The sequence below is a fragment of the Eptatretus burgeri genome, chromosome 2, assembly GCF_056783735.1.
Source record: "Eptatretus burgeri isolate ZD-2024b chromosome 2, Ebu_testis_v1, whole genome shotgun sequence".
Lineage (NCBI taxonomy): Eukaryota > Metazoa > Chordata > Myxini > Myxiniformes > Myxinidae > Eptatretus > Eptatretus burgeri.
In genome coordinates, this window is record NC_140962.1 from 947,140 (window position 1) to 961,473 (window position 14,334).

The 14,334-nt window shown below is 42.0% G+C and overlaps 1 protein-coding gene across 2 annotated transcripts in view; it reads left to right on the forward strand.

Annotated features, from left to right (window-relative positions):
* LOC147031245 (growth arrest-specific protein 6-like) overlaps nt 1-9,967 on the forward strand; it is a 179,209-nt gene extending 169,242 nt beyond the window's left edge. For both annotated transcript variants that reach the window (XM_085860324.1, XM_085860328.1), the window contains exons 12-13: nt 42-279; nt 9,651-9,967. In XM_085860324.1, coding sequence (XP_085716450.1) covers nt 42-279; nt 9,651-9,805 — 393 coding nt within the window. In that variant the 3' untranslated portion in view covers nt 9,806-9,967. The remainder of the gene's footprint in view (nt 1-41; nt 280-9,650) is intronic.
* The last annotated feature ends 4,367 nt before the right edge of the window (nt 9,968-14,334 follow it).

Consider the following 14,334-nt stretch of genomic DNA (forward strand, 5'->3'; position numbering starts at 1 on the left):
TGTCTTTCAAACTTCTGCAAATGCTTGCAAATTTTTCTCAGATCATTGGCCTGTATGTTGGCAAAGAGCTGGCGATTGTAAGGAATGGCGGATTTTGTGATGGCTCATGGCACTCCATCTTCCTCAACATGTCCAATGAACACATCATTTTGGAAGTCGATCAGAAGACCTCTTTTATGCCAACTACTAACCTCCTCCTCTCGAGGACAACTCACCAAGAAATGAATGAGAGACGTTGGCTCCAAGATGGATTTAACACCTATATTGGTGGCATACCTGGTAAAATTATTCTTTTGAAATTCTACATTTGATGTACGTTAGGAAAAAAGCAACCATCATCCAGAATATAATGGGACAGCATGACCGAAGCCATGGAATCCATCCCTTCCACATAGATAGCTTTAGAATGACTGATGTTAAGTATATCTTACTTTTGTTCATGAGAAACATTCTCTTATAATTTCACGAACAAACACCACCCGTCGCTTCCCTGATGGGAATACTAAAGGGAGAAAAAGAGGGGGGGGAGAGGGAGAGAGGGGTGGGGGAGAGGAGAGGAAAGAGGGGGAGCAAGGATGGGTGGGGGATCGAGGAGGGGTGCGGAGTGAGGAGTGGGGAAAGGGAAGATGGTGTGAGGTGAGAGGAAGGGAAGGCAGGCGTGCGGTCGAGCGTCAATTATGATTCGTACTGTCTCATCAAAATGATTCTGCATAAAATAACAGTGAAGATGGAAACAAAATAATGTCTGAATTCCATTTTCTACTGGTCATACAATAAACACAGCCCGTAGACAAAACCCGCCAGACACATCTGGAGCCAGGCTGTTCAGACACAAACACTGCTCGGATACATCTGAAGACAAACTCCCGTCCGGATGCGTCCATAGACAAACATCGCCCAGATGCATCCAGAGACGAACACCGCCCGGACTTGTCCAGGGACAAACACTGCCCGTACGTGTCCAGGGACAAACGCCACCTGGACGCATTCACAGGCAAACACTGGCCGGATGCATCTGGAGCCAAGCCATCCACAGACAAACTCCTTTCTGGACACGTCCGGAGACGATCTCCCATCTGGACACTGCCCAGACATGTGTGGAGACAAACACCAAGCGGAAGCATCTGGAGACATACACAGCCTGGATGCATCTCGAGACAAACACCACCCAGGCGCATCCAAAGAAAAACACCGTCTGGACACGTCTTGAGACAAACAACATTCAAACATAACCACCATCCAAATATGTCCAGAGACAGAGATAGACAGAGAGGGGAGAGGAAAGTGAAAGAGGTGTGGGAGGAGGGAGTAGAGCAAGGATGGGAAAGACAGACAGAGAGACAGAGAGAGATTGAAAAAGAGAGAGGGTGGGGGTAGGGGAGTTAGCAGAGAAAATGTTATGCTTTATGAAGAATACACACACACACACACACACACACACACACACACACACACACACACACACACACACACACACACACACACACACACACACACACACTTGGCCGATAAAGTCAATTTTTGGGGAATCGGCAGGTTGGAGTCGGTGTGATTCCCAACTGCAATAATTACTGTACATATCCAAAAAACCTTGAGTTGCTTTCACCGAAAAACATTTATATAGACGTTTCAGGGATATGTTCACAAAGATTAATCTTTATAAACAGCTGCATGTGACGGGTGGAAAAAGAATTTGGCACAGTAACATAGAAAACTTCTTAATACAGCAAACAGCTTGGAAATTGGGTGTTATTTCACAACAACTCACTCAGGGTGACGGAACACGAAGCACTCACTCAGGGTGATGGAGCACGAACCACTCGTTCAGGGCGATGGAGCATGAACCACTCGCTCAGGATGACAGAGCACGAACCACTCCCTCAGGGTGACGGAGCACGAACCACTCTCTCAGGGTGACTGAGCACGAACCACTCTCTCAGGGTGACGGAGCACGAACCACTCCCTCAGGGTGACGGAGCACGAACCACTCCCTCAGGGTGACGGAGCACGAACCACTCCCTCAGGGTGACGGAGCACGAACCACTCCCTCAGGGTGACGGAGCACGAACCACTCCCTTAGGGTGACTAAGCACGAACCACTCCCTCAGCGTGACTGAGCACGAACCACTCCTTCAGGGTGACGGAGCACGAACCACTCGCTCAGGATTATGGAGCACGAACTACTCGCTTAGGGTGACAGAGCACGAACCACTTGCTCAGGGTGACGGAGCACAAACCACTTGCTCAGGGTGATGGAGCATGAACTACTCGCTCAGGGTGAACGAGCACGAACCACTCGCTCAGGGTGACGGAGCACGAACCACTCGCTCATGGTGACGGAGCATGAACTACTTGCTCAGGGTGACTGAGCACGAACCACTCACTCAGGGTGACGGAGCACGAACCACTCCCTCAGGGTGACGGAGCACGAACCACAGGCTCAGGATAATAGAGCATGAACCACTCGCTCGGGATAATAGAGCATGAACCACTCGCTCGGGATAATAGAGCATGAACCACTCACTCAGGGTGACTGAGCACGAACCACTCGCTCAGGGTGACGGAGCACGAACCACTCGCTCATGGTGACGGAGCATGAACTACTCACTCAGGGTGACTGAGCATGAACCACTCGCTCAGGGTGACGGAGCACGAACCACTCGCTCAGGGTGACGGAGCACGAACCACAGGCTCAGGATAATAGAGCATGAACCACTCGCTCGGGATAATAGAGCATGAACCACTTGCTCTGAATGACGGGGCACAGCAAAAGCATCTGCAGTGAGTGAACAATTCGCTCAGAATGACGTTGCACGGTGCGGCTATCGACAATGGGCGCTCAACATGTGGTTTCGGCACTCATGCAAGCACTCCAGTTAAATGGTTGATAAGTTATGGTTGGCCCGGATGTCGCTGCATACCAAAAAGGAACCCTTTAACTTTAACACCAGTCTCCACCGCACACAGCAGTTAATGAAATAAAATGACTTTTTCCACAAAAGAGTTGCTGCTTGATGAAGAACAACCCTGGAGACATCGCAAAATTCAATCGCCCGTAAAATAAACATTGCAGAAAATCCATCATGTTGCCTGTTCGTCTGTGCCTGTGTCACGTGGTGCATTGGTTTCCAGGTCCGCGCAAACATTATAACTTTTTTTAAACCTTCCGTTTTTCATCAGATTTGCTTTGATACCCTGAATATCACCTCGCGAAACCTACGAAAATATAGACACAGATCTGGCAGATGCTCTTGATAGGTAGTCCCGCTGGGGGACAGGGTGCAATGTCTCGCAGTGAATACATTAAAATAGCTCAATGAAGCTGGTTAATTTTGTTACGTTCCTAAATTTTTTGTACACAATATAATTCTCCAAACGGTAGAAAAAGATAAATTTAATGCTTTGGAAATTTCACATTTTCTTGTGTATGTATGGAGGGGGAGGGAACTTAGCCTTGCTTGCTTAAAGTAAATTGGTATATCAGCTTGGTTATAAGACTCATTGTTACTTTAAATGATCAGATTTCACTCGAGATTTTGACACTTATTTAGTCATGACGATATCCAATTCTCGAAGCTGAAATCATATTTCGATGATATCGTTGAATTAGTCCGTGAGAGTAGATCGTGGAAAACTGCATCATATAATGAATGAAATCGCTCCAAGCTCCTAATTTGAAAACTATAGTACTTACAAAAGTGATATACACAACGATTCGTAGCTCTGATGAACAGGAAATTCGAGAATATGAGTGAAATACAACTATTGTTTATCGTGGAAAATACAATTTTATTGTTAAGAAATCATTGCGGCCTGTTCCAAGTCAGGGCATGGTTGAGCAGGCCAAAAAACATGGCGGCTTCAGACCCCAGCGAGGTAACCTCGGATACACCTTCAGACCCCAACAGGAGTGGTGATCGAGGATGCGCCTGATGAAGGATATAATTAAATAAGCCCATTAATTATCTTCAAAGGGGATGTTTTAATTAACCCAAACACCCCCATTTTTACTGTGCACTTCCTTAGAGTTTTCTTAGTATGCATGAAAAGTTTCAGGCTGATAGGTTTCATGGTTTTGGAATATGTAGGTGACACATTGACACACAGAAACACACTGACATTTATTAGCATTAGATGAATAAGAGATTTGAACTGGAAGCTGATAGAGATGACTGGTAATCGACCTAAGCTTAACTGGCTATTACTACAGTCCTGATAATGCGAATGTGTGTTTGCAATAACTGACCAGACATTATTTAAAAAAAAAGGATGATTGTGGTATGGTCACAACCAGTGACAAAATGACAAAATCTGGTAACTGGCTGATTGGGAAACGTGCTTTTGAAGCACTTTAAAAAGATGACCAACATGATTGGGAAACATGTAATTAATGCGCAATTAAAATATTAATTTGACACCTCATCCATGATAGCCTCTGCGATGGTTATATCAGAACAAGCTGATTTGTCACACAGTCACGAATTGTTGGGGAAGGGGGTGTTCTCGATTTCCGTTTGGTGGGGGGGTCTTAAGGGGGAAAGCGGAGTTGGCCGTTCTCAACTTGAGCTTGGTAGGGTGACTTGAGGGGAAGGAGGGCGGTGGGTTCTCAATTTACATTTTGTCAGGGTGCTTGAGGGGAAGGGGGAAGGGGTTCTCGACTTGCGTTTCCATATCACTGGGGTAACACATGACTTGGCGAGGGCTTTAAGAAAAGGGAAGCCCTTGGTATTTGCAATTTGCCCATCAGATGACAACACGGCCCAACTTGACACTGTTGGTGAGACGGTGAGGTGAGCTTGAAAATTTCTTCCCTTCTCGTCATGGAGGGTCGGGGAATGATCACGTAGGTTTATTCAATGTCACTGGTGTTGTCTCTATTTTAAGTATGTAGAGCAAATTCCAAGTCAAAATCCATATACACATGAAAACACCTGCTGTTACTTTAACGAAAAATGCCAGTCACCTGATCTTTCCATGATGTCATAGGGAGCACATTAATTGTTTCAGCCTGTACATCACTGATCTGTAGCATGTCACTCATGTAACACTTGAATTTGTATTGTCACAGTGACACATTGCCACACCAGTGACTAAAATGGTAGGTTTTGCTGATTTCATGTTCTATTATATATACCAATGACATGAACTATCTTATTATAATGGAGCTTATAATGCTTATAATGGAGGTATTACATGAAGAAGGGACAGAAGATGAGTCGGTTATACATATGTGCATATACAGTTACACGTGTGAGGCTTATTTGTTTCTCCATTGGCTGTATCTATTGGCTCCAAGACTAATCAGACCTGAGCTTGCGACTTACTGTGCTGTGATTGGCCAGCATGCTCTAATTTGACTTCCTTTGGTGATCTGACTGGCCGTATGTCCTCTACCAGGTATAGCTCCAATGAAGATGACCAATGCCAAGAGACAGTTCATCAATCTCCATCAAAAGTTTGCCACGGAGAGTACATTCGTGGTTAGATACTCAACATTCTGCTGATTCAGACAATTTTGGGTGGTTGAACCCAAGTTGCTTGACATGCAGAGCTGCTTGTGCAAGCGACATGAAAACATGAAGTAAATGTCAGAAAAACTGGAACAGCTCTGAGTTCTACCTATATCTGATTTGGAAGTGCTGGTGAATGGCATAGTATGTGATAAGATGTCAAAGGATCATGTGTATGACACCTGTTCAGTTTATAAAGGAAAACCACAACCAGGTCTCGTGCTCCTCGAGGGGAATGTGGAGATTGAAGAGGGTGAAATATTTCCAATGGGGCCTCATAAAAATCTACAAGCATAATCAGTCGCCTGACACTGTTAAGGAGCACACCATCATCGCAAAGCAGGAGAACATCTCAAGTGTTGGGGAACTCATGAATAAATTTCAAAGTGAAACTCCCCTTTCCAAAAAGGGGAGTTTCCAAAAACATTCGTGAGAATCTGACCCCGGTCATGTGCATAATACACATTGACTTCATTGAGAACTATTGTGGTAAATATGTGAGTGAAATACAATCGGTCCATTTCGGAGGATCACATTAACTGATGAACTTACACACTGATGTGCTGTACCTGAACGATGAGGTGATACCATTCTGTTCAATATTGCCGAGTAACCAACATGACCCACCACCATCTGCATCATCCAGAGGTCGGCTCACTTCACACATTCAGTGACGGACCAACCAGCCAATATCATCAGAAGGGTTAATTCTACTACCTGACGACCAAGCCGTTTTAATTCGGATTTGACTATCACCTGACACTTTTTTGAAGCTGGCCGTGGCAATGGTGCCCCAGATGGCATAGGAGGATCTCTAAAATGAACAGTATTTCAGGTTCGTCAGGTCAAAGTCAGGTCAAACTTGGTAAGGACATTCTAACTGCAAAAGTGCTGTTTAGCACTCTCGAACACATGCAATCATCACTCAAACCGTTATACATCAGGCAGAAGGAGTTCCTTGCAGAAACCAGCAAGTTCAATTCTCTTGGATTACCGATCATCAAGGGCACAAAGAAGCTGCATGAAATTGTCTCTGTGAGCAAATGAGTCATTTATTATCGTGACATCAGTTGCATGTGCAGACTGAGCAATGGAATACTGAACTGCCCTTGCTATGACCCCAAGACATTTCAGTTTCATGCGCAAACAAACTACGCTGATATCAGTCAATTGACGTGTACACCAGGTAAAGTTATTTCTCTACGAGATGAGGCCACCTTGAGCACTCAATCATTACTGAGTTGGCTGGAAATGATTGGCAGTTGTCACACGGGGAGGTATTGTGTCGAAGTGTACAATGCTAAACCATATCCTGGAAAGATTTTGTCAACTGATGGAGAGAGTGTTAAGGTTAAAGTTAAGTCTATAGCTATATTGGGAAAAATCAATTCCACTGGTCGAGTCTGAGAGATGACATTAAGAAGTTTTCTCAGGATGAAATCCTGTGTCTGGTGCCAGAGCCCAAATGGGTCAGTGGGGGATTCGCAAAGCTTCACAACAATACCTGGTCAACGATAGAGGAAGCAGGAATTGTAGAAGGGCACCTGTCTATATACTTGAACCCCTCCATGGCCTCTTCAGATGCTCACATCTCATTGAAGTGGTCCCAAGTCCACTTGACCACAACTTTCATCACACTTGATGCACCAAAGTTTGTTTACGGTATTAAAAAAATCATGGTCTAAGAGGGTCTGCGGTGGGTTTGAGTGACTTTTGCTCCTGATCCAGGTGAGCTTCAGAATGTGCGGTCCTAATTTTATTCATCTACACTGACTTGGACATTTATCCTTTGAGTTTATGCGGTCAGTCATGACCAACTGCACTGGACTGCAAAAAATTTGGAACTGATCTTGTGTTTTCAACAATTTTTGTGACACTGTAATAATAATACCATTCCTTTTGCACTGTAAAGGCATATTGAGCTGCCAAGGCAGTTTCATTGGCAAGGAGTATACTCCTGGACAAGTGACCACTCCAACACTGGTTACCCTGAATGGTTATTACCCCAGTACACAGGTACTCATTTCACTGACCTCAGAAGTATGATAGGCTAAGTCAACCCCACTGGGTGTTAATTCAACAGTCAACAGGGGCTTGAACTCAGGACTCTGAGGTCCCAGGCCTGCCACCTTAATGACAGTATCATACAAGCCTTGTGTGGGCTCAAAGTCCCATGCATACTGATATTTTGTCCTATGTACTGGGAATTGATGCCCAGCCCTCTACCATATACAGTATTAATTTTTACTTTCCAGTTGATGTTGTCAATATTGATTGATTACACTCAACTGCAATTATATATGAAAAGAAATCCTTATTTACTGTCACTTTGTGACAACTTACGCCGACCCTCCAAGTCTTCGTGACCTCGATTGTTTTTCAACTTATAATCCTCACCTTATTATATTGCATGCTTTAAAATGCATCTTGTTCTTTTTGATGTAACTGTGCATATGTCTTTGGGACAATACTTCATTTTTATTATTCGCTGCATGCTGTTGTTGGTGTTGTTGTTTTTTCATGCCTTCCAGCTGCTTTCAGGTCCGAACTCTCATCTCCGCATTTTAACCGATTTTTGTGGCCTGAGTGTTAACCTTGACTGCAAAAATATTCTCATTAGTTAGAAGTAACTGAACATCATTTTGATGACTTTTGTTTTCAGCAGTCACCCATGACTCTTCATCCCCTGATTGCTAAAGGCTTTATCTATAGGTGTATGGTCCACATGTAGCGCATTTGCTCAACAGTCTCGCATCACCCTTATTGGAGTGGCCTGCTGGACAATTCCCTTCTTGCAGGGTGGATCAGGCAAAGTTGACACAAATGCAAAGCTGCCCTTATTGTCATTTGTCTGTCTGATATCTGATGTCTCAGTTTGCCTGTACCCTCATTGCTTGTATATCTTGTATATCTTGACAATGGAACCTTGTCTGGCCACCAAACTTGGCAGAAATAATGGGGGGGCCGGGGATTACAATGGGGATAGGGGAGGTGAGAGTGGATGTTTTCGAAGTGCGGTTGTGTTTGGTGTCTTGAGAGAGTGGGGACACATGGATCCTCCTACCTCAACCACCAAAGGTGGGCAGAGGTTATGTTTTCACCCGTCTGTTTGTGAACAGGATATTTCAGAGAGTTGTGGACTGATTCAGACAAAACTTGGTGGACTGGTTGGGTGTGTGACAAGGAAGAATTGTTTTGATTTTGTTGAAGATCGAGATCCGGATCTGAGAATTTTTAAAGTGATTCCTAACCATTGAGTTGTAGGGTTAAAAACGAAACAGTTTTTCACATGATATCGAAAAAGGTTATTAATGGATTTGGATGAAACAAGGTGGATGAGTTGGTTAGGTGACAAGAACAAGCCGATTCGATTTTGGTTCAGGTCCGTATGCAGATCCGGCCCATCAGTGGGATGGCCCATCAAAACGTAAACTGTTAATGCTGGCGGAGGTATGTGCTCTACCGAGTGCTGTTCGAGTTACAACTATCACATTTCCTTTTCAGTGTTCTTTCATTGAAATTTTTTTCTCTTTCTCTTTCTCTTTATCTATCTATATATTACTAAAACTCTCATCTTGTATGTATGTATGTTCCTGAAATACAGCCAAAACGGTACACGACAGCGCAAAAATTTTAGGGCCACCTTACTCACCATTCGCCCGCGGTGTACAGTCTCAAGTTTCGTACAAATTGGGCAACGAAATTTTTTTTATTAAGAAATCAATTCCCGATTCAGTCAAGTTTTGGTATGACGATCCATAAAGCACAAGGACAAACCATGGATAATGTGTTGATATACCTCGAGAAACCAGTTGGCCGAACCATGACTCCTGAGGTAAATGCTCAAATTTTCTTCAAGTTAAAGTTTGACCACTAAATAATATTAAAAATTTTTATCTTTTTTTTGTCATCAACCGCTGTCACAACGGGAACCCAACGGGTTCACGGGTCATCTAGTGTTTTCTATAATTGTTGCAGAGGGGGGTATTAACTTATTTGCATAAAGAAGTTATAATCACAAATGTAAAAATGTATTCATTCATACCATTCAATAAAGTTCAAAAATAATCCTTCTGCCCATTTTATGTTATTTTTCATTTACCCAACACCTCCCATCTCTTCCCACTCTTCACTCCCAAGATTTTGTTCCTGTGACAGCAACCCCCGTCTCTGCTTCATTCCATGGATGTCTCCAAGATCTTAAGTTTGGAAGTCATTTCCTTGATGTTGATAATGCTCAGTTCAAACACCACAATATCTTATCACACTCATGCCCACCTCTTGAAAATGTTTAGCACTTTGAGGAAGATGATGCTGTTATTTTAATCTGTTATTTTCTTCTTATTACACCCAACTCCCAGCCCAATTTCTCACATTTGGAGAATAATCTTTCTTCTATGCTACTTGTTACCAAGTTATATGTTTCATTTCAAACAAGAATAAACATTTCAAAAGGTTCTGTGTTTTAGTTTATAATTTATGTATTTTTCGTTTCGTTCAGTTTTGGATAGCGATAAATTTTCAGCCCACTTTACTCACCATTCTCCTGCGGTGTGCAGTATCAAGTTTTGTTCAAATCGGGCAAAGAAAAAATTATTTAAAAAATCAATTCCCAATTCAGTCAAGTACTCTTTGGGAGAATTTGATCAATGCAAACAACATCAGCAGTATAGTTTGCTGGAGCTATCTTTTTTTTTTCTTTCTTGAAATGATTTATGTAACACTCAAACATTTAGTTTAGACAAAAAACGATTTATTTTTAAGCATACAATCGTTTATGCTTTTTCGTTTATAAGTTTTATAAAATCGTTTATAAGTTTTATGCCATGTTAAACATCGCCATTTTGATCTAATACTTCCGTGTTCATCAATAAATAAAATTGTGTTTAGAAGATTGCGCACAATAATTTGTTCGACTTTGTTTTCTCCGTTTTTTTTTTTTCACATTGACGCGCAATATCAAGTTTCATTCAAATTGGGCAACGAAAAATATTATTAAAAAATCTATTCCAGATTCAGTGAAGTATTCTTCGGGATTATTTGATCAATGCAAACAACCTCAGCGGTATAGTTCGCTGGAGCTATCTTTCTTTTTTTTCTTGAAATTATTTTTTTCATCAACCGCTGCCACAACGGGAACCCAACAGGTTCACGGGTCATCTAGTATGAGTTATAAGTGTCTGTTGAAGGACCAATTGGTTTCAGGTGATTAGCACCCAGTATCAGACCATACCTGCATCCGGCGATCTTCACTTGGATTTGTCATTAGGATAATCGGATGCACGGTACCTATTAGCATGTCGCTTGACTGTGCTGGGCGTTCCACTTGAGCAGGGTAACGTGGCAAACTGGTGCAGAAACTTGCTCGGAGTGCCAGAATCATTTGCCTGGCATGACTGCTTTGAAGTGGTACATCGGGATTCCGACCAGGCAACTGAGACAAGTCTGATGACTACTCACAAAGGGTCATTTCATGTCAAATCATCAAAGAATCTGCCGTCATCTCTCAGATTTTTGGAAAACTTTGGGAACCAATTGGGACCCATGAAAAACGGCAAGAACTCAAATATTTTTGCTAACAGCCTCTTAATTAGTGAGATACAGACTAACGAACTTTGGACTAATTAGCACGACGTTGCGAATTCAAATGGCCATATCTCTAAAAGTATAACACCTAGAGAGCTGGTTTTGGTGTCATTTTAAAGGTATTTTCATGCCCTATGAATTTGTCTGGGCAACATTTTCCTACCTCCAACCACAAAAAAGTTATCACAAAATATAAACTTCAATCGTGAATCCCCAAAAAATGTATCCTTCAAATTTCCTCAAATTCATCCCAGAGGTACCTTATGATGTCAAGAAGCTTCCACATAAATTTTGTGATGGGCACTCCAATAGTTTCTGAGATATGAGCAATAATGTACATGTACATATGGCATATAGGTTCGAAAATCAGCATTTGTAATGTATTATACAATCATTCTAACCTAGCCATGACAGGGAACACAGGGAACGACCATCAATTGCTTTGAAGTATCATATACTTTCATTTTCAACTGGGCCTGAGGGGAAGAAACAAGTGCTGCTGTTGCTGCATTGAAGAGGAAATTGAAAGCCTAAGTCAGGTTAGTGAACACTGTGTACTTGAACTCACTTATTGATTGTATAATACATTACAAATGCTGATTTTCGAACCTATATGCCATACGTACATGTACATTATTGCTCATATCTCAGAAACTATTGGAGTGCCCATCACAAAATTTATGTGGAAGCTTCTTGACATCATAAGGTACCTCTGGGATGAATTTGAGGAAATTTGAAGGATACATTTTTTGGGGATTCACGATTGAAGTTTATATTTTGTGATAACTTTTTTGTGGTTGGAAGTAGGAAAATGTTGCCCAGACAAATTCATAGGGCATGAAAATAACTTTAAAATGACACCAAAACCAGCTCTCTAGGTGTTATACTTTTAGAGATATGGCCATTTGAATTTGCAACGTCGTGCTAATTAGTCCAAAGTTCGTTAGTCTGTATCTCACTAATTAAGAGGCTGTTAGCAAAAATATTTGAGTTCTTGCCGTTTTTCATGGGTCCCAATTGGTTCCCAAAGTTTTCCAAAAATCTGAGAGATGACGGCAGATTCTTTGATGATTTAACATGGAATGACCCTAAGGAGGAAAATAGAAAGTCGAATGAGTATTCTAGATTTGAAAACGACCTCAGTGTTGGTGATGTTGGGGAGGAGAGTTAAACGAGAAAGTGGAGAGGCAGAAACCAAGAAAGAAAGAAAAGAGAGGAAGAAGGAAAAGATGATATTAATGATGTTGGTGCTATTGATTTGAGGGGTTGAAGCTGTCAATCTAAGAATAGGTTTTTTGTCTTATAAGTTGATGATAAAGTGAAGACTTTTTTGAAGATACTTATGTTTTACAAATTATGATAGAAATATATGAGGCCATTGCACATAGGGGGAATAAGTCCCTCAAATACAATCTCCAGGTAACACGAATGGGGATTACTTGAAATTAATTTTTTGAGTTCCAAATATGCATCTGAAAATCTAAGCCACCTTATCTCTACGTGCACTCTGTGATCTTTATTTATAATGCGTAGTTCAGGAAAATCCATATAACCAAATGGTCAATGGCTTATATGGAAGCCATACTTGTTACAAAATGTTATAATTTGAATAGTTAAATTGCTGTGTTGGTGGTTGAAAGTGCTTTTCTACTTTATTTATGACATAATCTGGTCAAAATTCAACCAAATACATTGTGTGACAAAAAATCGTAAATCTGTTATCGAAAATGTAATGATACTTTTACTTCATTCAGCACTTCCATGTACGCTTCCCACTGCAGTTGAAGCAAGGCATCATGTATTCCTTTGTGAGCACGGATGCACAGTTGTAATGATGTTCATTCATTACTCCATTTGTAGATCCTTTGGCTATGAGGCCAGACTCTATTACTTCAGGAAGCCTGGCATGCTTGTATCTTTTCCCATTGCAAGGTAGGTCATCTTTGTGTGGAACATCCCAAGCCTGATAACTTATCTCTTTTGGAGGTTCTGATCATGCCAACCTATTGATTGGACCTTTGTGTCGTTGCTTGATCAAACACTACAACCAAAACCTCTTGCTCTGAAGCATCAGCATACTTCACACTCCTTGTCAAGATTGGCTGGATGGTGTCCATTTCTGTTGGACTTGCATTAAGTATGGGAAGTTAGGCCACGATGGACTTCTGTGGGTATATTGAACACAACAGTGTCGTGAAGCCTGTCCACCCGGGAATACATGTGTGCTTCACTTTCACAAGGTTTTATGCCATGTGGAGCTTCTATTGTTCAATCCCGGTGTCCAGTGTTTTGTGTTACATCCACTTGCTCTCCAAATAGAAACTGGACCCTTTTTCCATGTCCCATGAATGGCATGATGTCTGTTGGTGGTGGAGGGAGGGTTTGCTCTCTTGTTCTTCTCATATAACTAGTTGTGGTTACATTAGATTCTGTCTGGTTCCCATGTATTTGTTGTATCATTATACCATTTGTACTGTGTGTGGTACCCTTGCCTGACTGGGTCTCTTCCGCAAAGTCTATGTTGCCCCATACTAGTGTGGTAAAGAGGCCATGCTGAATGTCTGACTGAAGAGCATCATCTCCCAAGTTAATTTGCTGCTTTGCTAAAGCTGTGTTGTGCTTTTGCAGTTCTGGATGTGCAATACTGTGCCAAATTCATTAAGGATCCCTATCAACTAAGCAGACCCTGTAAGGTGGCAAACTGATGCCCAAACATCTTGCTCTGGCAACCGCAGTGTTTTGTCTTTCTTGGCCAAGCAGATTATGTCTTGCAAAATTGACAAAATCTTGTCATGACACTCATCTGAAACGCAAATACAGGTTGAAATACCTGGATCAGATGTTTCACCGACAACTGAAGCCAAGAAATTGTGACGCTGGTTTAGAACCATATTGTTGGCTTTATCTATTGACAAGTGTGATGCAGTTGGAGGCTAAGGCGGTGTTGGCGGTTGATTACTACTAATCAGCTATTACATGGTGAGAGCAGCATATTGTACAGTGTCTGCAGATGGTCATTTGTGTTGGAGGTGCTCGATTCTTTATTTGTTGATCATTGTCTCCCTTGGCCACCTAAGCTACATGTAGTCATTGACGAACACGACACAATCGTGACAATGGAAACCCGACCGAATGTGTGTTTTCTCAACTCCCTCCTCTCAACCTAGCTAGGCAAACTTGTGTTTATTTACTATGTGGAAGGTTAATTTGTAACGATTGGTATGAGTTCAGGTGATGT